This window comes from Lutra lutra, chromosome 12 (genome assembly GCF_902655055.1).
Source record: "Lutra lutra chromosome 12, mLutLut1.2, whole genome shotgun sequence".
Taxonomy (NCBI): Eukaryota; Metazoa; Chordata; class Mammalia; order Carnivora; family Mustelidae; genus Lutra; species Lutra lutra.
In genome coordinates, this window is record NC_062289.1 from 86,482,466 (window position 1) to 86,506,670 (window position 24,205).

General features: G+C 46.0%; 2 protein-coding genes across 9 annotated transcripts in view; one reads left to right on the forward strand and one right to left on the reverse strand.

Moving 5' to 3' along the window:
• Positions 1-9,136, forward strand: part of SH2B3 (SH2B adaptor protein 3) — a 38,681-nt gene extending 29,545 nt beyond the window's left edge. Inside the window, exons 3-8 of one of the 2 annotated variants that reach the window (XM_047697338.1) lie at positions 4,620-4,721; positions 4,802-4,893; positions 4,981-5,078; positions 5,181-5,395; positions 5,489-5,660; positions 5,817-9,136. In XM_047697338.1, the coding sequence (XP_047553294.1) occupies positions 4,620-4,721; positions 4,802-4,893; positions 4,981-5,078; positions 5,181-5,395; positions 5,489-5,660; positions 5,817-6,112 (975 nt within the window). In that variant the 3' untranslated portion in view covers positions 6,113-9,136. The remainder of the gene's footprint in view (positions 1-4,619; positions 4,722-4,801; positions 4,894-4,980; positions 5,079-5,180; positions 5,396-5,488; positions 5,661-5,816) is intronic. The other variant, XM_047697339.1, reaches the window with a different exon arrangement.
• Positions 9,137-9,722: 586 nt separating this feature from the next.
• The window catches only part of ATXN2 (ataxin 2), a 116,025-nt gene continuing 101,542 nt past the window's right edge, over positions 9,723-24,205 (reverse strand). For 3 of the 7 annotated variants that reach the window (XM_047697332.1, XM_047697331.1, XM_047697336.1), the window contains 7 exons: positions 23,892-24,076; positions 23,438-23,570; positions 19,755-19,808; positions 14,565-14,710; positions 13,648-13,875; positions 11,217-11,385; positions 9,723-10,349 (listed from right to left, as the gene is read on the reverse strand). In XM_047697332.1, coding sequence (XP_047553288.1) covers positions 10,321-10,349; positions 11,217-11,385; positions 13,648-13,875; positions 14,565-14,710; positions 19,755-19,808; positions 23,438-23,570; positions 23,892-24,076 — 944 coding nt within the window. In that variant the 3' untranslated portion in view covers positions 9,723-10,320. Of the gene's footprint in view, positions 10,350-11,216; positions 11,386-12,559; positions 12,636-13,647; positions 13,876-14,564; positions 14,711-19,754; positions 19,809-23,437; positions 23,571-23,891; positions 24,077-24,205 lie in introns of all 7 variants that reach the window. The other 4 variants (XM_047697334.1, XM_047697333.1, XM_047697337.1 and 1 more) reach the window with 3 other exon arrangements.

Sequence of the window (24,205 nt, forward strand, 5' to 3'; positions counted from 1 at the left end):
CAGGGGCACACGATGGTCTGAGGGGATTCCCGCTGGTGAGACACCTTCCCCTAGGCTGTCGCTGAATAAGGGCTTCTCCAGTGGCCAGGTGGGATGCCATAGATGGAACAGAGCCATTGTGAGGGCCTGCCCTCCCCACACCTCTGGACTCTCCGTGCCAGGCCCTTCGCTACTTGGGTGTGAGTGAAGTGGTGCCTTCCCTTCCAGCTTCCCAGGGAGCAGGAGGTAAGAGCTGGTCCGGCCCGACTAGCAGGTATGCTGCTGTCGGCAGGAGCTCCCTGGAGCCTCTGAAGTGTACATCCAGCTGCCATTTCCACATCTTGGACTTGGGACAAGCCCAAACGGACCCTCAAAGCCTCCACACCGCACGGGGACTTCTGGCACCTTCCTCTAACCACCCCACTGTGCACAGGAGTCCCATCAGCCTCCTTAGGTGCTCATGTGCTTTCCCACCTCAGGGCCTTTGCAAGGGCCATCCTGGTGCCTGGGAACCTCAGCTGAGCTCTCCTCATAGCTGAAATGAGCCCATCTTATTTCTGTGGCCCTTCACGGCTTCCCCCACCTACCTATGTGGGTCCTTCCCGTCTCCTTCATGCTGGGCATCTCTCTCCCTTGCTAAAATGTAAGCTGAGTCAGGGACTGCGTATTTTGTTTCCACTGCGGTACTGCACCTGGAGTTCAGTGAGGGCTTGGCTGGTCCCTGCGCTGGGGTCTTGAAAGAACAAATGGTGATAGGCCCCATTCACGGTGCTTGTGAGGACATGGCAGAGTGGGATATAGCGTGTAACCTTGGAGCTCTGGGCCATCCCCGCCCTCAGCCCATGCTTGTGGCCCTACCCTAACTTAGCACATGGGCAACAGCAACAGGTCATGGGATAGCTTCCAGGTGACAACATGAGGGGAAAATAAGGCTGAGAGAAATGGGAAAGGAAGTCTGGTTCCAGTTGTCCATCTCAGTCCCCCAGGCAGATTTGAAGCCCAGAGCCCCACCAGAGGCAGGCGGGCCCATGGGTCAGTGGGGGTCAGGAAGGACCAGGTAAACCCACAGGTTGAGGCAGAGATGTCCATGCCACCCTCTAAAAGTGTAAGAGATGACAAACCTAGAGCCCAAAAAGTATAGTCTTACAGAAGCACATGGAACTTTCTGCCCAGTTTTAATGTCCACTGAAGAGACTGTTCTCTTAGGGCTTACCCTGCTCTCAGGCTCCTTTTAAAACAAACTCGAAGCACCTGAGTGGCTCATTGTGTTGTCTGGATAGTCACATTGAAATACATTTAAAAAAAAAAAAAAATTTGAGAGAGAGACTGAGCACAAGCAGGGCAGGGAGGAGAGGGACCTGAGCCGAAGGCAGACGCTTAACTGACTGGGCCACCCAGGCGCCCCTGAAGCACATCTTACTATAAACTGCATCCTGCTGTCTTCTCCTTACCTTCACTAGGACACTTACAGAGGCAAGCCAGGGGACACGTGGATTTCACTGCAGGATGGGCTGAAGGAAGGCATGTGTGTCTGGTTCCTGGGCCACATAGAGGGGAAGCTGTCGTACTGCAACCACAGGGGACCCTGCGCTTTACCCACCTTGGCTGGCCCCAGCCTGGAAATTTCACAGCTGTTTGTCAGGCCATTTTTTTCCCACTTGCAGTAGCTCGCCTAGTCACATAGCAGCTGTGCAAGGAGAGAGTGACTCTTAAATCTCTCTGCTTTACAAATGACAACACCGACAGAGGGATGAGCCACTTGGCCAGGGTAACAGAATTAGCACAGACAAGACTGAACACTACCATCTAGAGGGTGAAGAAAGTGTAGAGCCTAGATAAAGTCAGGTATTGAAATGCAAGCCCTACTGTGGGGACAGTGTCAGAGCTTATCTGCTTCTTTGCCTTTGAGCTTCCAGGCAGCCAGGGCAAAGAAAGAAATGGTTATCCCCCCCACCCCGCCCCCCGGAGCCTGAGGGGCCAGAGGAAAGCAGCTAGCTTTGTGGATGCTGGGAGGTGAAACGTGCTTCCCAGGAGGGATGTAGTGAGTGACATGATACTGCTTAACACCACATCACCTGGAGTGCTTTGGCTCTTCCAGTCACTCAGGTGGGACAGAGCACATGCTAGAGGGGAACGTGGAGTCCCCTAATGTTCCTATAGCTGCTGATCCAGCCCCAGGGTTTGGGCTCAGCTCCCCATCCCAGCTGTTTGCTGAACCAGGAAGGCACCCCTTGGTCCTTCCACATGTGACCAGTGCTCTTGAGTCCTGCTCTGGACCATCCAACTAGGGCTGTGGCCACAGGCAGGGTTTATCCTGCCCCACGTGCTCGCTCACCACTCCAGTCTGAGCAGAGCCTCTGGCCTCTCTCTACCATCAGACAGCACAGTACCTGGACACACCAGCTTTGGGGTTCAGATCCTGGCTGTGCCCCCAGCTGCCTGACAGGAGTCGGGAAGAACCTGTATCTCAGCCAGTGGGCGAATGGGGGCCAGCATCTGTGCAGCAGGGCTGGCTATGGGGGAAGCAGGGGAATCCTCTTCACCATTGCCTGCCAGGTCAGCAGTTCCTCAGCTTCTGGGGGCAGAGCTGGCATGGAGGCCCCACATTCAGAGTGAAACCAGTGGCTCTGCTGGTTAATCTCAGCATTCACCCTGGGGCCAGGCCCAGAGCGGAACTGAAAGGGAGACTAGTTCTGTTTCTTCTTCGCCTAGCCTACTTCCTCCCAGTCCTGAGGGCCTGGAGCCAGTGGGGAGGCTTGCGGGCCAGGCAGAGCCAACTGCAACAGCAGAAGGAAGGAAACAGCACTTGGACCGTACCCATTGTGCAGAAAGGAAACAGAGGCTCTGAAAGGTGGAGCCATGCACACTCTAGCACGCCCAGGGCCCGCGTCAGTACCGCATGGGATTCCTGTGCTCCTCACATCTCACGGGCTCCCAGGCTGAGAAACTGGGGGATGGGGGACAAGTAAGAGAAACCTGAAAGATTAAAAAACCCCCTGGCTGGTGGTCACTCAGGGCCGGGACTGGCTGGCCACCTCTCTGTGCTTGCTGTCACGGGAGCGAGAGGAGGCGGTCCACCAAGGCGGACGTCAGGGGCTCCTAGAGTTGTTCTTCCCTCCGGACTGCTGGGGGCAGGGGTTGCCTGGACTGGGAAGAGCCCCCGTTTGTTCAGACCTCTCCTGCCAGACTGCTGCGTCCCTCACTGCTTTGGCACTGCGTGGCTTTGGGGATGGGCTCCTGTACTTCTTGAAAAGGCAGCTTCTGCTCGAGACGTGGAGGTCAGATTCCCCCAAAGTCACAGTGCCAGGAACAAGCCTTTGGGCCTGCCTTGTTTCCATCCCTCTGCCCCTGCCCTGTGTTGGCTTCGTCAGGCCGGTCCTTCCCAGCTGGTCCTAGGTGGGCCTGGCGGTCTCCTGAGAAGAACGAGGTAGTGGAGAGACGGGGCCCAACTGAGCCTCCCTGTCCATTCCTCCATCATCTTTGGCTCCTTCCGCTGTTCTCATCTGCTTCTGGCCCCTGCTGGAAGCAGCCATCCATCATCTCCTGACCTCGTGAGAAATAATCTTATCACTCTTAGCACAAGAGGAAGAGGAAGAGATGGGGGTGGGCAGTAGAGGGGAGACCTGCATTCTGAGACACTGCTGCCCTAGAGATGCTGGCTTCTGTGCTCTAGGGCCCCAGAGCTTCCTGGGAACAGGCACCTGCAAGCTCAGCCCCCGCTTTAGTCAGGTTCAGTCAGGACCTGGGAGAGGAGCCCTTGCTGGCAAAGGAGTAGGGGACCACTTCCCGTGCACCCCGAACCCCGTGTATGCTGGATGTCACAGGAGACTTCCGGGTCCAAGGTTTTGTGTAGGTTTCCAGCTGGTTCTACCTGGGGCCAGCCATACCAAGCTTTGTTCCTTTAGGGATGCTGGCAGGAGCCCCAAGAACCTGTGGCTAAGCCGCTCTGCCAACCCCCACCCTGCAGCCAGATCCAACCCCGCACCCTCAGCCTTGCAGACAGATGAGCTGGGCGTGGCAGTGTGAACTTCTAGGCTGTATGCTGTGGACGGAGGTGAAAACCTGATCTACCCTCCCTCAGGCAAAAGACTTCACCTCCAAGATTTGAGCTGCTTCTCTTTATGATGTGATGAGAGTATGTTTCCTACAAGGTCCGGAGAGGCCTGCACTAATGAGGAACTGATGGCAGGGGATAAACTAAAGGCAGGACAAAGGCCTGAGGCACAGGCAGCGCCGCGGAGGGAAATGCGACTTGGGCTGGACGCCCTCACGTCCACTCTCAGCGCTTCTTTTGATGAGGAGGTCAGCAGCCGTTGTGACCTGGCTGGGGTGGGGGGTGGGGGCGCTCTTTGTTCCACCAGTGGAGGAGGAACAGATGTCAGCAGGCAGACACCTGTCAGAGGTTCAGGTCCACTGGGGCACGGGAAGAGTGCTTAGAGGCTACAGGAGAAGGGCCCTCGGCGAGGCTCCAGCAAGCCACAATGCGAGACCTTGGTCCAGGCCTGGGGGGCCTGCCTGGCCGTACCAGGAGCCCCCACCCACCCAACTAAGCCCTTGGGGAGACTACAGGAAAGGAGAGGCCTGGGTGGACGGAAGGGCCATCAGGAACAAGCCTCAAGTGCCCTACCTTGGTCTCCTAGAGTTCAAAGCCCAAGCTACAAGCAGCCTGCTCCAATATCCAGGAGGTTCGGCGATGCACACGCCTCGAGATGCCGGACAACCTCTATACCTTTGTCCTGAAGGTGAGTAACAGCTTTTCCCACCTGGGGTCATACCTACACACCCAAGGCACCCACATAGCCACTCCCTTCCTCCTTGCCAGGTGAAGGACCGGACAGACATCATCTTTGAGGTGGGGGACGAGCAGCAGCTGAATTCCTGGATGGCTGAGCTCCGGGAGTGCACAGGCCAAGGGTGAGGCCCCGGACCATAGGGCCCCACTCCTGGCACAGCTTTTCCTACTGCCCTGGTCTATTTAGATCCTAACCTCAGCCTCTTCAGCAGGCTGGAGAGCACAGACCCAGAGACGCACATTCCCTCAGCCCCAGAGTCTGGCACATCCAACTCCCCGCGGGGAAGCACAGATTCCCTGAACCAAGGTGAGTGGGTCAGGCCTCCGTTCTCCGGGTAAGTCGGAACCAGCTTCAGCCGAGGATGTAAGGTGCCCACCGGGGGTGACCATCACCCGTCCTGTCTACCAGGTGCTTCTCCTGGGGGGTTGCTGGACCCAGCCTGTCAGAAAACAGATCACTTCCTGTCCTGCTATCCCTGGTTCCATGGCCCCATCTCCCGGGTGAAGGCAGCCCAGCTGGTTCAGCTGCAGGGTCCTGATGCTCACGGAGTGTTCCTGGTACGGCAGAGTGAGACACGGCGAGGGGAGTATGTGCTCACATTCAACTTCCAAGGCATAGCCAAGGTACGGGGCATGGTAGGTGGGGCCGTACCTCCCCCACCCCCAAGTTCAAAGCCCTCAGTGGCCAGTGGCTGAGCCCACTCTCCTCCTCTCTAGCACCTGCGCCTGTCGCTGACCGAGCGAGGCCAGTGCCGAGTGCAGCACCTCCACTTCCCCTCTGTCGTGGACATGCTACACCACTTCCAGCGCTCTCCCATCCCACTCGAGTGCGGTGCTGCCTGTGACGTCCGCTTGTCCAGCTATGTGGTAGTCGTCTCCCAGCCACCAGGTGTGACCCTTGATAAAGGGAGTGGGTGGCCCAGGGAACCAGAGGGTAAAAGCTTGCTGCAAACCCAGGGGCACAGAGATTTTTGTGTTCTTCCAACATCTGCCCCGTCACATTGACTGACAACGCTGATCTCTCTCTTGGTCACTTGTCCCCCAGGTTCCTCCAACACCGTCCTGTTCCCTTTCTCCCTTGCTCACTGGGATTCGGAGCTGGGCCTTCCCCACCTTAGCTCTTCTGGCTGTCCGCGAGGGCATGGCCCGGAGGGTCCCCCCAGCCGACCCTCCCCCCCAGAGCAGATATTCCACCTGCTGCCTTCGCCCGAGGAGCTGGAAAACAGCCTGCGGCACCTGGAGCCTGAAGCTGCCAGTCGCGTCCGGGACTCAGACTACGAAATGGACTCCTCCTCCCGGAGCCACCTACGGGCCGTAGACAATCAGTACACACCTCTCTGACCGGCGGTGAGGAACCCCGGCCTCACACGTGCCCCTGAGGAGTGCAAGCAAGCAGAGATGTGAACTTGTGAATGTAATTTTCTTTCCTTCCTTCCAGAGAGAGAGTTAAGGGACACTGTTAACTGCTCCAGTTTCGATGTGACCCTTCTATCCGGCCTGTTAAAGGGCCTCCTGTAAGTTGCGTCGCCCACCACCTGCTTTCTCCTTATTGTTTACAGATGTAGTTCTCGTTCGCAGATGCCACCAGCTCCTGCCCTGAGTCCCCAGGACCAGTCCCATCCTCTTACAGGAGGTAATGGGTGAGGGCCAGAGCTGGCGGCAGAACCTGGGCTCTTTTTCACTGACACTGTCACAGCTGATGGCAGACTTTTGGGGGAGGGTGTCAGGAAGCCCAAAACACTAACAAGCCCTGGATTCTCATATGGTTTGCCTGTTGGAGCCTCAGTCCACGTGGCAGGTCTGCCGTCACCCACGTCATAGGTGAACACACCACTCCTGCTCTGACTCACAGCTTTAGGACAAAGCTCAAGGTTAAAAATTTTTTTAAACATTTTACCTCAGATTAATTTTTCAAAGGATTCAGGTTTCAAAACTCAATTATTGCTTATGTCATTGCACTCTTTAAACTAATACCCACGCGATTTTGTAGTTCAGAGACAGCTATGCAAACCCTACTTGACTAGTTCCCAGTCTGAGCCAGCACGCCTGGCATCCATGTCTTTTTCATCCTCAGGACAGTCACCTGCTGCTGAGTAGCCACTGTCCTTACTAATGAAAAGAAGTGAAATACGTCACCCTTTCAGGGACATTCAGGCAATTACTGAAATAGGAGGGTGGCAAGGAATAATTCTACCCTGGTGCCTTATGAATAAAAAACTGGATTCTGGTTAATAGCAGTTTTATGGTGAGAGTTAAACTAGTTTAACCAAGGGGTAAGGGGAGGGACAAGCCAAAAGGGAGGAAGGGCTCCTGGGCCATCCTTCACTAATGGGGCTGGCTCAGAAACCCCCAGACATCTAATGGCTTATAAACTGTCCCACAAGGTTTTAGGCTCACTCTTGAGCCAAAAGAGGAGCTGGGAATCTGGTGCCACAGCTAATGAGAAACTCCTTTAACAGCCACAATCCGCGTTCTGTGCCAGCCGCTTACTGCTTCTCTCGGTGAGGAATGTGTGCATGCACTCGCGGGCACGCAGTGTCTCCACCAGCCGGGGGCCTGCAGTCGAACCTCCCTCGATACTTGCCTTTCACCAGTAATACAATTCACAGGGGAGCTGGCTCCCCCCAGGACTTTCACGCAGAGGCTCTAAAACAAGGGGGCAGTGACAGAGTGGAGCCAGCTGCTCCTGGGTGCCAGCAGCAGGCTCACCCATGTGGCTTCTAGGAAACTGGGAGTTCAGCACAGCTTAACCTTTACAGATACATCAATCAGAGGCTAAATTTAAACCCTGGCCTAAAACTACTGCTTCCCTTATTTGGGGTGACGGTTCGGTTTGCTCCCTCAAGCCATTCTCTGTATTCCCAGTGGTCAGACTTTTGATTCTAGAATTTTCTGGGGTTTTCTTTTTGGGAGGGGGGGCATCCAGGGGGCCAAGCAGTCACCTCTTCACCACTTTAGAAACCAACACTCCTGGGTGTTTCCAGTAGATTATAAAGCAGATCCAATCCAGATTTGTGGGTTTTGTCTATGTTCTGAATTTCTCTTAGAGAAAACTCATCAAAGAAAGTGCTGAGAAGGCACTGGTACAGATTGTCCCCTTGGCTGCACAGTAAAGGGGCCAAGTAGGCAACAACCCACGTGAGTGCCCTCCCTCTAGCCAGAAGGGATGGAATCTAAACACCTGGAATGTGACATCGTTAAGCCAGGGACCCTTACTGCTTAGCTGCTCACCATACAATTCTCAGGTAATACGAAAAGACAAGCCAGGCACAGCAAACTAGCAGCTCTGACCCACTGGCTATGAAGGACAAGTCCAGACTCAGTGACAGAAAACTGGAAGTCACCCACCTCCAGACTGCTTCAGTTAATACGCTCAAGAAAAACACTTCCTTTTAAAACATGTCCAAGTTCCCAGGACAGCTCAAATACGGCCCCCCCAAAAGCCCCCTCAGGGCCTAAGAAGAAGTGACACTGAGCCACTGCCTTTTCTTTCCGCTAGAGCAGGTGGAGATGGAGGAAAAGGAGCCGTGGGTCCCCTGGGCTAGATGCCTTCACAGGCAATGACCCCGCTGGCTACAGTCAGCCCAGCAAGGTCACAGCATACCCCACCACCCTCCTGGCCCCAGGGTGACTGCTGCTGGCAGCAAGAAGCCAAGCCAGCAGCCTCCGCTGAGAGCCCGGGCTCGGAGTGCCAAAGGGACAGTAAGCACCATGATCCCTCCAGTTAGCTCTAAGTCGAGACAACAGGATAGCTTGACTGCTCCCGGCACCATCACCTCCTTCTTCTGTCTTGAATGAACTTTTACATACTAACAGTCACCAGCACCAAAGAATTAAGTCAACTAACCTGCCTTGAATTTTAGACCAGCAATCCATATGGCTTTATCTGGTATAAATCTTCTGCCTTTGATCATTTCTGGACCGTGTAGGAAAAAGGAATAGCAATCATTAAAATCTTAGGCCAGAAAACACTATTTTTACATAACAGTTTCTTAACCTAAAATCAAGGCCTTGAACTCTTCCCTAAGTGTTGCCTGAGATTCCTTCATGCTTTTAATTCAGGGCTACGTCTCTTACTGCAAATGTCACGTGAGCTCTAACATCTCCCACAGGCTTGAGGAACTTGATAGTATATTATCCACCATTAACAAGGACACATCTGACACCCAGTGTTTGGCTGGAATAAGCAGCACATTGTAATGACAACGGCGTAAATGGATCCATTCTGTATCATTATAGGCAGAAGATATTTGGCAAATTTTTATGTATTGTTTATGTACTGTACAAGTAACTTATTCTCGAATAATGCAAATTTTGCTATAATGTACAAATTGCTACACATGAATTAAAAGTTTTCAGAACTGACTTGTTGCCACAATATTTAAAGGCTCTAGCATTACAGGACTGTGGTCTCTGCAAAATCCCTGCTCCGCTCCACTGCTCGCTCCTCCCTCTGTCCTCCCACACGCAGCAGCATGAGCACTGCTGCGAGTCTACGGCAGTAAGCGACTCTGTACAGCGCTGTGCTGTTTTAGCTTTTCAGTCTTCTGGATTTATGTTTCTTTTTAAAAAGTGTCTCCTGCCCCCTTCTGGTAAAGTAGGTGTGTGAATCAGAACGACTTCTGACTAACAACACTCATCTGCGTTCAGGAGATATTAAAAAGGAAGCTTACAGAACCAGCGTCAGGCTGAGGATGTGGTATCTCAGTGCCGCCCAGCTCTGGCCAGCCTTCCTCCTTCTGGAGCGGACCTTTATCCACCAAAGAGAATGTCTCAGTCTTGTCTTTTTCTAGAGATACCTTGAACCAGAACTAAAGGTGAAGAAGAAAAGTCATTTGACAACTAACCTTCCAGGATTATTTAAGAAAGCACACTCAGCCCTCCTGCCTTGATATGAAGTATCCCAAAATAGAAATATCTTAAGCTTATACAAACACACACTAACTTGATATCAGTTTTTAAAACTTTTTTTATTTTTTAATTTTTTTTAAGTTTTTATTTTATATTATCTACAAAGTAAAAGTTTTTCCCTTAACTTAAAAGTTGAACCACTGTAGACAGTGATCACTCCATCAAACTTGATTTATAAATAATAACCCGTCATTTTGACGGTGAGAATTTACTGAACCTTTGTCAAGTTTAGTAAAAGGGTGCTCCAAGTCTTGATTTTTTTTTTTTTTTTTTTTTTAGCAGTAATAGCAGCAAGAATCACTCTTGTTACTTCTTTTGCTAGCTGATGTGTTCATGACTTTCGAGGGTCATTAAAAAATAAATAACTTCCAGTTTCAGCAAGCAGAGCTGGGGTACTTGCGGGACTCTGAAACAGCATATGGAATTATGGAACAGCCCACAAGTTCCTAAATGCCTCTACTCGGTCCAAATATCTTCCACTGCAAGTGAACTGTTAGCATTCCTACTGGATGTTACAAGAAATCAACATATATTTTTTAAAAACAAAATAAGTGAAATTCTAGTTTTCTGTGCTTCCAGTTGGTAGAAGCAGTAGAAGGGAGGAGGGAATTTGGCCTTTCGGTTCCTCCAGGGCAGCCTTACAACTGCTGTTGGTGGTGGGCTTGTACTGTAAGAAAGAAAAGTGGATATTTAAACAGAAAACTGGCAACACCGCAAATCAGCCTAGTGTCTCTGCAGCACACGCCTGTAAACTATCCTTGTGCTAGCTGAACAAGACTCAAAATTCAGTTCACTCTTCCCCCTCCCATCTGCACCAAACAGGGGAGGGGTAGGTGGGTGGGTAGAAACAAACCAGTCAGATGTAAAACCACTTCAGGTAAAACTCCCAGAAGATTTGTTGCTCATGGGGTAGAGAAAAAGGCCTTAACATACCCCCTCCCCAGATACTAGCCAAGCACCAGTATTGATTTCAGAGTAACAGGTTAGACTGAAATATCGCCATGGCAGCCATCAAGTGTTAGAGCACAATCACGGGGCCTTCCCTCCCTGTCAGGGCATAGGCTGGAGCTAAGGCTACACTCAAAACCAGTCCACACACAGCACACTTTCTCATCAGTAGTCTTCTCCAGAGCTACAATCAAACTCTGCCATGGTGGTAACCAGCCCCGTCAGACTGGGGGCGGGGGGGGGGGGGGGGGGGGGGCAGGGACTAAGGAAGGCGAACGCTGCCCTGTCCAGCCTATTGTAACAAGGAAGGCCAACTGAGTCCTAAGCATGCGTCAGCCACACAGAATGCTGCTGCTGCTTCTCATCAAGCCAAATCCTGTATACCATCAGAACACACACAGACTCGGCTCCTGGAAGCCTCAGGCCCTGACACTGAACTTATCATCACAGTCCCTACTGTGCACACTCTGACGGGTCTTCCTAGTTCTCGAATGCGGGGCTTGAAGCGCTGGCCCTGCCTGCCGTTCGATCTGTGCGAGCAGAATGCTTTGGGGTGCCCGGCGGCCCCTGCACACACACGCCTCACCTGAAGGGTGCGTCATATAGGGGAAATGCGCTGTTGTCGAGACTGGAATGGGCTGTAGTGCACTTTGAGCGAGGGCGGCCTGGGGACCGCCGGGTGGCTGTGTCGTCATTAGCATCATTGGCGCATGGGCAGTTGGATGAGAAGGAACCATTCCTGACTGTACATGAGCCTGAAACAGAGAGCTCTTTTACGCATACAGGCAATATCTCCAGCTTAAACAACATGTCAACTGTGTTCCTTTAGCTGGGCTGGGGCAGGAAAGGCCAACAGGGGGGCCCTCAGGGCCCTTTCTTTCCTCTGTGGACACTCCCTAGTGGATCATCCACTGACCTACAGACCTGCTTCACCCTTTAGCAGGTCCTGCAAGGCTGAGGGAGCAGGCGCCCAGCAGGCCTGGGTAAAAGTAAAGGCTGCATCATCTCAGCCTTCAACATTTCTGACTGCTGGATTCGCTGTATGTCGGGCAAGACCGTCACAAAGCTGGGTATCTGACCCGAGGGAAGAGAGGTGCAATGACGCTTCAGAATCTGGCTTCTGAGTGGGGCCTGAAGCAGTTTTAAAGGTAACCTCCCTTTTAATTAGGCAAGCAGGTGATGACAGTCATCTATGGATTCCTTCGCCCTTGTTGTCTGCCCTCCCCTCTGCTTGTCTGCTCACCAGCACATCTCTGTGAAGAATGAGTCCGGGCAGCGAGAGAAGAGACAGTCGGGCCCCTTTATTCTAAGAGACATGCTGACTGAGCAGGAGGAGGAGGCTGCAGTAAATGGCTCCAATGAAATGGGGGAGGAGTGATGTGAAGTTATCTGGGCCAGCCCCGTGTCCCTAAACCAAGTGATAGTGAGTGCAACCTGGTCTGTCAAGCTGGGAGAGGGTTAGCCAGCCCAACTGCTGGATCCCAGCCCTGGGGAGACACGGCAGGCCCAGAAGAGCCCTCCTTTCCTGCCTCCCTGTGCACTGTCCTAGACCACAATAAACCTTGCATGAAATGCTGCTTTTACTGTCTTACATATTCCAGGGCCCATGGCGTATCTGGACTTCCCTGGAAGTGTTAACCTTTTTCTCTTTCAGCACAAAAACACAAAAGTGAGGTTTTAGGAACTCTAACTTAAGGTAAATTCACATATCTACTTAGCCACCAGCCTCTGCTAACCACCTCCAGGACCCCAGCTCTCATGAAGCTCCTGATTCAGCCAAACCACGCTGGCCCACACCTGACCAGACCGGCCGGCCCCCTCCCCACTGTCAAAACCAATCATCCGCTGCAGTGCGCCACACCACAGGACCCTCCTCACTTGTGTAGAGGAGGACGCCCAAACTCCCCAGAGCTGCGGAACTCTAGTCACAATGTCGCCTTCTGAGAGGGAGCTCAGAATGAGCCGCGTCTCCAGCCCCCAGCACGCCAGTGCCTCAGGGGCGCACCATTTGACATGAAATGGAGTTCAGTGAGCAATCTAGCCTACACCTGCCTCACAGAATTCTATTATGAAAGCAGCAAGAAGAGCCATCAAATACAGCCGATTCACCCTTAACAGCTCCAGGGAGGGCCTCGAGGACAGTGTTAGAGCCCAATTTCAGTGCAGCTCCTTATTAAGATAATCTAACTTGGCCCTGGATTGCATGGACTTTTGTCAGCAGCTGATGCAGCCGGCAACCACGGAGATGGCAACCACACCTTTCAACCATCAGAGGCTTACGCTGGAGGAGCGCACCAGAGAGCCAGGATGCTAAGAAAAATGGGAACGCCTGAGTGCTTCCAACTTCTAGTTACACCGCACCAATGTATAAGGCCAAACCTTTCAAGAAGTACAACATATGGTCAAAGCGGATGTACTGACAGGCAAGGAAAACAAGGGGAGAGATTTCTCTGGAACTCGTGTAACTAACATTCAAGCGGACAGGCTCAGGGCAGTCACCTCAGAGAGCTGAGAATTTGTGAAGGCCCAACCTCCCTGCCAGTCTTTTCTCTCTCTCTCTCTCTCTGTGTGTATGTGCGTGTGTGAGTGTGGGGGGGGGATGGGGAGTGTGGGGAGAGTGAGGAAGGGAGAATGGGATAGGGATAGAGGGAAGGGAGAAGAGGAGAAAGAATGTATGTACTATGTATACACATATAGCAGTGAAGCTGTATAAACATAGCAAAGCAGACACAGGAAGGAAAGGACTGGGTTGCATTCCAAAATCAGAGAGATTTTTAAGGTCTCAGATGGGAAACATTAAAGGACTGACCAATCAGCAACTTCACTGACCCCATTACAAAACCACACCAACAATCATTTAGGGCCAGATCACATGTATTTGAGAGGGGAAGGGAGACAGGCAGATGGCATCACACACAGGGTTTCCTAGCCTGCAGAGCACCTGGCTCTTCGCTGCTTCTCCAATAACTTTCTTATTCTACTTGGTCTCCACAGAAAGTTGGCTAAAGCTGGTTTACCTGAGGTACGTGGGCCATGTGGGGAGGATTGGTGTATGCCGGCTGAACGTGAGAAGGATGGATTGTAAAGACGGTCTGTTGTGCTGTTGGGAAACTATTCTGTGGCGACTGCGTATTGGAGGCAGGGGTCATGGAAGGTGGGGTTGGTGCGAGCCCCGCGTGGTAAATGGCTGACTGCTGCTGTGGACTGGCCAGATGGAGCGCCTGGGCGGCCTGGTGCTGATGGTGCTGCAGAGCGACAAGAAAGAACTGAGAAAACCATTTCTTCAATGAAAAGCAGATAAGGTCACACACAAAGCTGAACTCCATACATGAGCGTAGGCTCCACTGGGCCCACTGAAGATGAGGGCCAATGGCAAGTACCATAGAATGTACAGGGTAGGAAGGGCAGGGCTGGGGGGCACCCCTCATTCAGAGACACTCCTTTCTGGGCTTAAGCCCAATTCTCAGCCTGGCGGTAGCAAGACCCCAACCAAGCAGAGGTAAAACAAGTCCACTGCCCCAGGGAACTGAAAGATGTCAAAGAGATCCTCAACCGCCCTGTTAACAAACTTGACTACAGAAACTAACAGGGAAAAAAACCTCATGTATAACTGTCAGGAATGAAGTTAAAAAAAAAAAAAAAAAAATCCCAAGCAAATCTCCTATACAATGTTAAATTAGATTTTTCAATCAATTATTTCTAGAACTTACCCAATCACTTCATTCTCAAGATGTATCTTAATATGCCTTAAAAACAGCAACAACAAAAACCAAACCCCAGGGCCATAGTGGGCAGAGTTAGCGGTCTGCTGGCGTCATGAGGCAGTGCTCTGAGGGGTTTTGATCAAGCGGTACCCAGCGCGCCCCTCAGCAGCGAAAACGCCCAGTGAACAGAATGAGGACGCACTTCTACAAGGACCTGGATGTCTCCTTACCTGAACAGGACTGGGTGCAGGATGACTGCCACCATGCTGGCTCTGCTGCTGTCCGGTGGGGGTAGCTGAAGGCTGAGGGTGCGGAGTATGTGGGTGCAGGGTAGCATTAGGGTGCGCATACTGCTGAGCAAGGGAGCCAGTGGAAACTGAAGTGAAAGAAAAAGGTGTGCGTACAATCGACATGTAGGACCGTCTCAACTGCTCCTCTGTGCCTCATCAGCTGAGCTTTCGTGATACTCCACGCCTAACTTAGGCTTTCGCCAATCTGTTTTCGACTCCACTTAAACCATCCATTTTCTCGAAAATCTAAGTGTGACGTTATCACTCACCAATCACACTAGCATTTTATTTCTATAACACAGCTGTATACATTAAAATCTAATTAAATTTATTCTTAAAAACAGTCACATTTTCCTGAAAAAGATAAGCAGATAAGCAGAAACAATACACACACACACACACACTCTCTCTCTCTCTCTTTAGCTCAAGGCCATCATCTGGCTAACCTCACCATGCTACTGCCCTGGAGCAGGCACAGTGTCCCGTGGGCACGGACTGCAATGGGGCTGGGAGCGAGGGCAAGATCAGGGCTCTATCTTCATGGCAAAATGACCATAATCAGTCTCAGAAGTCCCTCTGTCACTCAGTTCGTACCCTGGATCCTCCCTACGCAAGGATCTGCCTCACCTTTGCTTTAAAAAATCTAGTAAATGGAATTACCTAAACTGTGTAGAAAAATGAACTCCCTTCAAAGCATCCCAGACTTCAGGAAGATTTTTACTAGCTAGAATAACTTCAAAGGAATTATGATGGGCCCTTCTAAGCAAAAATGTCTTCATTAGACCTGAGAACCTAATGCGAATTCTTTATGGATCTCAGCAAGACCATACCTTGATACCAAACAGGAGATTAGGTATAAATTCATTTGCTCATGTATTCCCAAAACAGCAATCTGAGAATCAAAATCACAGTGAGTTCACTGCTTCTAGTAACTCCTGGCAGCACGGATACAAATCTAACCACGATGTGGCAATGAGCTGAGCACAGTGTTCTCAAGACATATCCCTAGCAACACAGGACTTCCAGCATTCTCTCAAATTCATCCTAAAATTCCAGAGAAGCAAGGTTGGTACACAGAAACAATCCAAAATAGCTCCTCATGTTCTTCCTATGACATGTCTGAGCAAATACAGATATACAGGGACTGACAGGAAGAAACAAGCGCTGCTGTGAGAACAGGCACTCTAACTCCCCCAACAGTCTAATAGGCAAGACGGCCAAGAGTCACCAGCATAGGTGACACCCGGCACGTCCCAAAGAAATGTTATGCAGAGGGTTAGGCACATTAAGCAATTCTGTTATGCCTGACATTGTAGGACCAAAGGCCACCAATATTCGAGCCTAACTGGTTATCTCCCCAACTGTATGTATTTTTTCAAGTAGACTCTATGCCCAGCATGTGGCTTGAACTCACAGCCCTGAGTTTGAGAGCTGCACACTCTACTATCTGAGCTGGCCAGGCGCCCCATACACATTATCTTTTAAAAGAGGCAAGGGTGAGGAAAAAGCTAGTGCTAGGATCACCTGTGCATCCACTGCCAATGTCACAGCAGGCATTAATATTTGTTAATACCCAGATTAAATTAAACAAAACACTTTCATTTATACAGTGAGAAAGTTTCCCTAACTCTAGGAGTTAATACACACTGGAACATATTAACAAGGAAAATTGTGGCAAGATAGTCTCTGGGTGTTTTTAGGAAGAGTCCATGCCTGTTTTCTGGGAGCTAGGAAGAATAATGTGCTAATTGCTTTCCCTGAACTCCATGGTCCCCAAGTCTATAAAGTCAGTGTCTTTCTACTAATTCATCTGCTTATTAGGCAACCATTCTTCACCGTCATAGTCATTAGGTTAACTTTCAGATCCCCCCAAACTGTCTAGGCACTGACTTGGTCTAAAAGACTTGATGTAAATTTCGAACCTGACTCTGCTCTTATAAAAATGTTATACTCATTCTTCAAATTTATTTTTAAATAACTACAATAGCCACATGTAGCTAGTGGTTTCTGATTACACAGCACAATTTACAGCACACTTTTATTATCACAGAAGTTCCTGGAGAATGTTGTCTAGAGTTACTCACAGGCCTTTTTAAAAAAAAGACAACTTCACCCGCAGTGTGGAGTTACAATGCTGACCCGGAGATCAAGAGTCACGTGCTCCACCGCTAAGCCAGCCAGGCGCCCCTCACACTCCTTATTTTCACACTATTAGCATCAAAATCCTCTCTATCCCCAAGCTTCTTAAATGTTTCATTTGCAAGAATACTGAATATATCTAGGGGAAAGCAATTCCTGAATACGAAGACCCAGTACAGAATCTCAGAATTTCTATTTTTTAAACTTTATTCAAGAGATGTTTGTACTTTAACCTTCTAAGTGAAGTTTTAAAAAACAATAAATAAAAAAATAAACTCTAGCTGGGTGCTATATTATTACTTTTCTGACATAAAAACATTACCTCAAAAAAAAAATTACCTCACACAAGGAGAATAATTACACCCATGATGTCTCATAATGAAGTAATTCATCAATTTAAAAAGGTTAAAATCTTGAAATTATTTGGAAAAAAATTAAAGATGAAATATGTTTTACCGTCCACTTTTAAAAGGTATCAAAAGGCTATATTCTAATTTATATCTCATTTGCATTCATAGCACAAATACTTCAAGTCACCCAAACTGTGTGCATCTACACAGGCTTTTGTTTAAAAACAAAAACAACAAAAAACCTGTACCCCTGAAACAAGTAATATATTGTTATTTAAAAACAAAATCCTTTCCCTACCTAAGTAACAGCAAACTACAATGCATTCTAAGAAAAATCAAGCACCTGTAAATATGCATCATTAACTGCAAATAAAACTTTGAAAGGTTTAATTAGAAATAACTTCCTTTATCTTCTTGCTTAAAAGATATCTGCTAAGCAAGGACCTCATCCAGGAACCCTTCCCCCCACTCAAATACAAAAACTGGACAGCTAATTGGGAAAAAATGTGAAACTGACACATTTTAATTCAATACTTATGTAACAACAAAAATACAGTCTGATTCCTTGAAAGGCCAGTTAAGAATGGGACAAAGGTGGGGTAGGAGAGATATCCAAAAGTTGAGGGGCAGAAAGGTTGGAAGAAAAGAGAGCCAAGAGGAAGGAACCAAGATAGAATAAATGAGGAAAATTTACTAGAATCAGGGAAAGGGAGAAGGGGAGAGTAGAAGACCGTAAATGCTAGGCTTTACTGAGTCTAATTAGTTCATTAATTTAGCTAAAGATTCCAAAGGCTAAAAATAAATTTTCTTCAAAATTCTGACTTAGCTATTCATCGGTTAAACTTCTATTTATAAAAATTAAGTTGTCTTCATGAAACCTGGATGAATTCAGGCTAATCAAAGAAGCATTGCTTTTCTGGGTTTTACCTGGTCCAGAAGTCTCCCATTCACTGTGTTCCCTGATACAAATGTTTAAAACTCTAAATGTATGACTTGTCAAATCCTCCTAACACTAGTAAGTACATTATAAAAACTGTTTCCTAAGCCATGATCCTACTGAAGCCAATTCAATCCACAAGGCTGTGCGTTTAATTTTTAACTAGGTTTTATCATTTTGACCTTGGATGCACAAGTCTTGAGAGATCACCAGCACTGCAAAACTAAAAATGAAAACAAAATCTTCCAATTTGATGTTAAATTCAGAAAAAAGCAAGTGAGGAAAACTGAACTCTTAAAGGGGCGTTAACAGGCAACTAGATCAAACCAGGACAAAACAGCTTCTTGGGAGGGGGTGGTACAAAGCAGCGAATTATATTATAAACAGCAGCCCCACTGTTAGTTTCTTTTAAAAACTATTAATTCCTTTCAGAGGGAGTTGTACTAAGGCAGTTAATACTTAGGTTTGATGATTAAGGACCTTTTAGCTACTTACCAGGAAACTGACTCCAAAATTACTATCAGAGACAGTAAGATGGTGAGGATAACTACATTTGAGACCTCAAATTGAGTACATAATAAAATTAATTACTGACACTGTCTTTTACAAGCTGTATCACATACAAAGTTTCCCTTTAATAGTATAGATATACAGCAAGACTCCTTTTTAAAGAGCATCTATTAAAGGATTAAATTTGTTAACAATTCCTAGCACCAAATGAGTAACATGTACACATTTATTTTTGGATACCAAGTCATGACACAGTCAATGAAAACTTAAGTCAAAATGTTTTCTCAACTTTTTAAAATCTGGCATTTAGTAGATTCAGACATTAAGTCTGTCTAAAATAATCCAAAATTTAGTATTTAAAATCTTAATCCTTAATATCCCTTAAAATATAGTATTGCACATAAAGTGACTCGTTACTGACATACATTTCTGAAGGACTTGTGCAAGTCAGTACCTCTCTTATCCAAATACCGAAAGTCTGTGACTAGCCTTATTTAAAAACTGCCCTACAAAATAAAGAAGACACACCTTACACGTTCATTTCTAACCCAGAGCCCTGCCCAAACTTTCTCCATTTAGGAGCCACTGTTTATTTACCTTCTCACTGCCGGTGGAGAGAGGCCAGTGCCGCCAATCGCAATCAAGCAGCGGAGGCTGTGCTTTCCTGCTGAAGCTCAAACATGCTGGGGCGTCTACACCTGAGTATTTTTTAAACTGTCTTCAGTCATGCAAAGACTGAAAAGACAGAAATGTTTCTTCCCTAGAATTTCAACCCTATTCAATTAAAAAATCCTTATAAGGATAAATTTCTTCTTAGCAGGGTACTGAAAAAGCCTGCTATTTTAAGCCTTTTATGCTAAATTTGTGGCTTGGATTAAAAAAAAAAAAGGCAGTTCAGCAGAAGTTTCTCTGAACAAGGAAAATATTAGGCACTTCCAAAACAGTCGTCACATGTTTGCTTGGTATGCAAAAATTAATTTCTGACGCAACTCAATTTTTAAATTAACTCCAGCTTTCTTAAGCTGGGTTGTATTTTTTTTTTTTTAAACTCTGAATTATTTACAAATATACATATATTCAACAATTTTGGCTGGCACAAGGAAAATATTGCTCAACAAGTCTACTCCCTTAACATGTATTCTTTAAAAAGTGTTTTACTGTTCAATTAAAATTAGTATAAAAAACCCAACTCACTGGCAAAGTAGAAAGAAGGGCTTGTCTCCTTGTTGTATGGTAATTTGGGACATGCTGAATTTGGGAAATAGAAAGGTAAATTAGCCTTTTGAGGTGTGCATTTTCCTAATTTTCTGGAAAGGTTGACATATTTAGTAATTTCTTTTTGTATTCATGCATAAATCATTTTTCTTATTTTACAAGAGATGACAAGCACTTTAAACATTGCTACAAAATTATACAAAGGACTGAACCAAAAGACACTTTCTTCTGTACTTATGTGTCGAGTTCCACATTCTGACTTGCTTAAATAAAAGGTATAAAATCATTATCTAATCAAAGACCAGTATGGCATTCCATTGAACAACCTGAATATAAATAACGTACCAAAATAAGAGAATGTTTACCAAGTTTAATTCAAAAGACTCAAACAATTTTGTAAATCATGAAGAGAAACATCATTATTCTGTAAGATATTTATTAGGTATCTGGAAGTGAACCCCAAAATTTGGAAACATAATAATGGTAATATTAAACATGGGTATAGTATCATTTCCTATTAAAATGTCTACATAAATCTGTGTGTCTGTAAGTACATTTGAAAGGATATGCACCAAAATGTTAACTGGTGGTTGTCAGGTGGAGGAGATAATAGGTGTATTTTAAATCTTTTTGCCTCATGTATTTTCTCATTTGCTTGCATTAAACTACCAAAAACAAACTCAAATAAACTCAAAGAGGATTCTAGATCTAATTCTTCCTGACGGCTTCAGTTAGTAAAGAAAGTTTCATTAGTACTATTTCTGAAAGGGAAAATACCACTGCCATAGAACAAAATTAGGTGAACTAGAAGACCAGGAAACAAAATAACTTCTTAGGAGGGAAGGGGCAAAGGCAATGATTTAAGTTAGTTTAAGGTCAGAGGTGAAGTTTGTGATCAAACTCCTTTCTATAACAGCTAGAAAGAGAACAAGGTCAATAACTATTTAGAATGTTTAATATCTCTAATAATTTAGCTGTTCAATAATCTGTCAGCATATTTATATTAAATACACCAACCATTTAAAGAAAATAATCAGTCTTTATTTTGTAGTCCATTAGTGTCCTTTCTATTCTTAAAGCCTTTTGCTGTGGCTGTTAACAATGAATGAATGACAAAAGGGTGACATATAACTGTCGCCAACATCTAGGTGCATATTCTTTTATTTGCATAAAAAGTTGAAAATATTTAGATAGAATGAAGCTTAAAAATAGACAAATTCATACTCAAAATACTTCGTTCCTTTGGGAATATGAATTATAAACTGTTCAAGGGAAGTAAGTATAAAATTAGCATTTCTATCAACAGATTTAAAAGTACCTTATTTTAAACTAAGACAAAAGTGTCTATATCTGGCATAATTAAAGTCTTGGAAGATCTAAAATAACTTAAGTAAATTACTGAAGAATTAATGAACTTGCTTTACTAGATTAAATTATGGTTTATGATGGCAAAGAATAAAATATTTCATTTCCTAATGTTCTTTTTAGAGTATGAAATATCAAAACGAGACCCTGAGTAAACAACTGTATCAACAACCATATCATAGCAACAACCATATCAAGTCCATAGCCTCACCCCAGTCTACCCTTATCAACAGATGTCAATTAGATACAACATGTATAAACTGCAGGAAGAGAAGTTTCAGATCTGGCTGAGCAACTTTCTCCCAGCAATAAAGAACTAGTCTTAATGACAAATCATTCCAGATTTTACTGGACATTAGATCTAGTGTTTTGTCTGCAGTATTTCCTATTTACGCACATTTGAATTGACTTCAGGGTCCAAGGACAACTACTTTTCAAATGGAAATGTTTTGGGAAAGCAATTATAAAACCATTAGTGTATCAAACACAGTATTTCCGATACAGGCTATTTCAAACCAGTGAACATCCATCCAAAAGACAAAACCAAATGCTGGCAATTAGTGAACACACTGAGGAGAAAGATTCTTCTCAATATCACAGTGTTGTGATGTCTACAATGAGACTACAATGTCTCAGAAGCATGGGTACACAATTCTCTATGCTATTCTCTAAAAAGTAATGGAAATTTTAACTCAAAAGTTTTAGACCTTATTCCAAGGGGAATATGCCAGAAAATGGGAAGGGAGAAGTGTTTTTTCTACTTTTAAAATCACGATGTATTATTTATCAGAAATATATAAAAAATCATAATGAACTTTTTCACATAAGCCTTTAGCAAACCAGAAAATTGTTAAAATGTATACAAACTGCGTAGAAGGATGTATGATGAATACACTTTTATGCAATTTCATACATTTAGTCCTGGTTAAGACAAGCCAATGAAAAGCAATCATAACCAAAATCATAAGCCAAAATCAGTCTGTTGGTATTTTTTTCAATTAAATTATGAATGAGTTTCTTGTAAGAAAGTTTCCCCAAACGTGGCAATTACATCATTTTAACTTAAAGGGCATAATCCACAGCAGAAGGTTTTAAGTGATAAGGTATAAAGATTGGGTTTAAGAATTTTACAAAAACAATGCCTTTAATCATTTAACATGCCTATCACTACGTGTGTGCAGGGGGAGCACGCCTCCGGGAAGAAAGCATGAGCAGCAGGTCACGGATGACAAGAAACTTGACGGCTGCTGCCTGAGTGCTAGTCCTATGAACCTACAGAGTATCATATAGCTGTAGTCATTAAAAAAAGTTTTAAAAGGTTTAAAAAAATGCAATGTCCATGTAATTACTTGTAATGGTACTTTCTTTCTCATAGTGGTATACTTTCCATTTGTATGAATAAATTTAAATTTCTCTCCTCCCACTCCAAAAAACTGAAATGCCAATGGGATAACCTAAATGACAGTACAGGAGTGCTCAGGAAAGTTCAAAACAACACATCTTAATGAAACTAGAACGAATTAAAGTTTTTTAAAAAATATGGGTCCACTCACTGACTCTATTATTATAAGATATGAGTGGAAATGTCATTTTAAATTCTCAACATTGAAAACCACCTTATTTTAGTACTTTAGATGGATGCTAAGGTGACCTGCACAAAACTCTCCAGCCACAAAACTAAGATGGAGATTTTTGCCGATTATTCCTTTATATATTGTTTTAATTATTTTACATAGGGTACTTCTTATTTTCATTTTACCACTGCTTATATGATTATATTTAAAGTGTGACTCATGTCTAAAGGAGACCCAGTATCATACTATTTTGACCTCTTAAAATCAGCAGACATGAGGCAGACACACAATAGCATTCATTTTAACAAACAGCAATAAAAATATGTAATGCCAATGACTGCCAGGAGAAGGAGTGGAGCAGAATGTTTTCTTGTCAGAGAGGGCTTTCATTGTGTCAAAACTTTCTTGCATGCCTTAGGCAGGCCATACCAAACTGCTATGATACTGATGAGGAAGAGGAGGAAGATGCCTTTCTCCACAAATGATACTTTCCATTATACAAGTCATTCAATTTCACTTAAAATAAGGAATGACGTTTGAACACAAATTTCAGCAATAGAAGTTGAAATGATTTGCCAAGACTTAAAGAAATGGGTTAATCTTTTCTTTAGATTCTTGACCCTCATTGGTATAAAAGGCTAAGTTTTCTTAAAGTTTCTTTTCAGAGCTTTAAAACAATTAATAGTCACTCACACTGAAAGAGACAAACAAAATGCTTCCTACCATACATCGCATGCGTCTGCTCATGAGCCCCGTACTGAGTTGCTGAAGAAGACACTAAACCAGGCTGGGCATGTGCTGGCGGCGCCATCATTCTAGCATTACCCTGTATCACAGGACTATAGACATGAGGATGCTGTGTTCAAACAAAATATAAAGAAAACACATTAAAGTATCAAACAGAGTCAGGCAAATTTTAGTCAGACGTCTTAACTCCACACTTTCCAGGTTTAGAGAAACAACTCTGAAAAGCCTAAAACTGTTTTTGGCTATTTCCTTTGAAATACTTACGCTGATCAGCAACCTCCTTATACTAAACAGGCCCCCAAATCCTTAGCTATCTACCTCACCATGACACAGAACACAAAATATAAAGGAAAAGCCCTTTACCCTATTAAAGGTTAAAACTGAATGTTATTTAAATGGAACAAAAATTAAGAGGTCACAGCAGCCTTACCTGAGACTGATAGTGTGGCACATGCTGAACAAGAGGCTGATTTGGAAACTGCTGAGGACTATAGGCAACATACTGTGTGGAATAAGCTGGTGGGGTGGCCACAATCGGCGGGCCCGCCGCGGAGGCTGGGTGCATCATGGTGCTCTGATGATGCTGGTCCTGCCGCTGCTGGGGCATATTTGGTACTGAAGAAAAGATGACTGAGTATTAGAAAATACCCTCTCCTCAGAATCAGACACATGCACATAGCATCAGACACATGCTCTTCCATGTGTCTCATGTAACCTCAAACACCAATGCCCAACCCTCAGTTT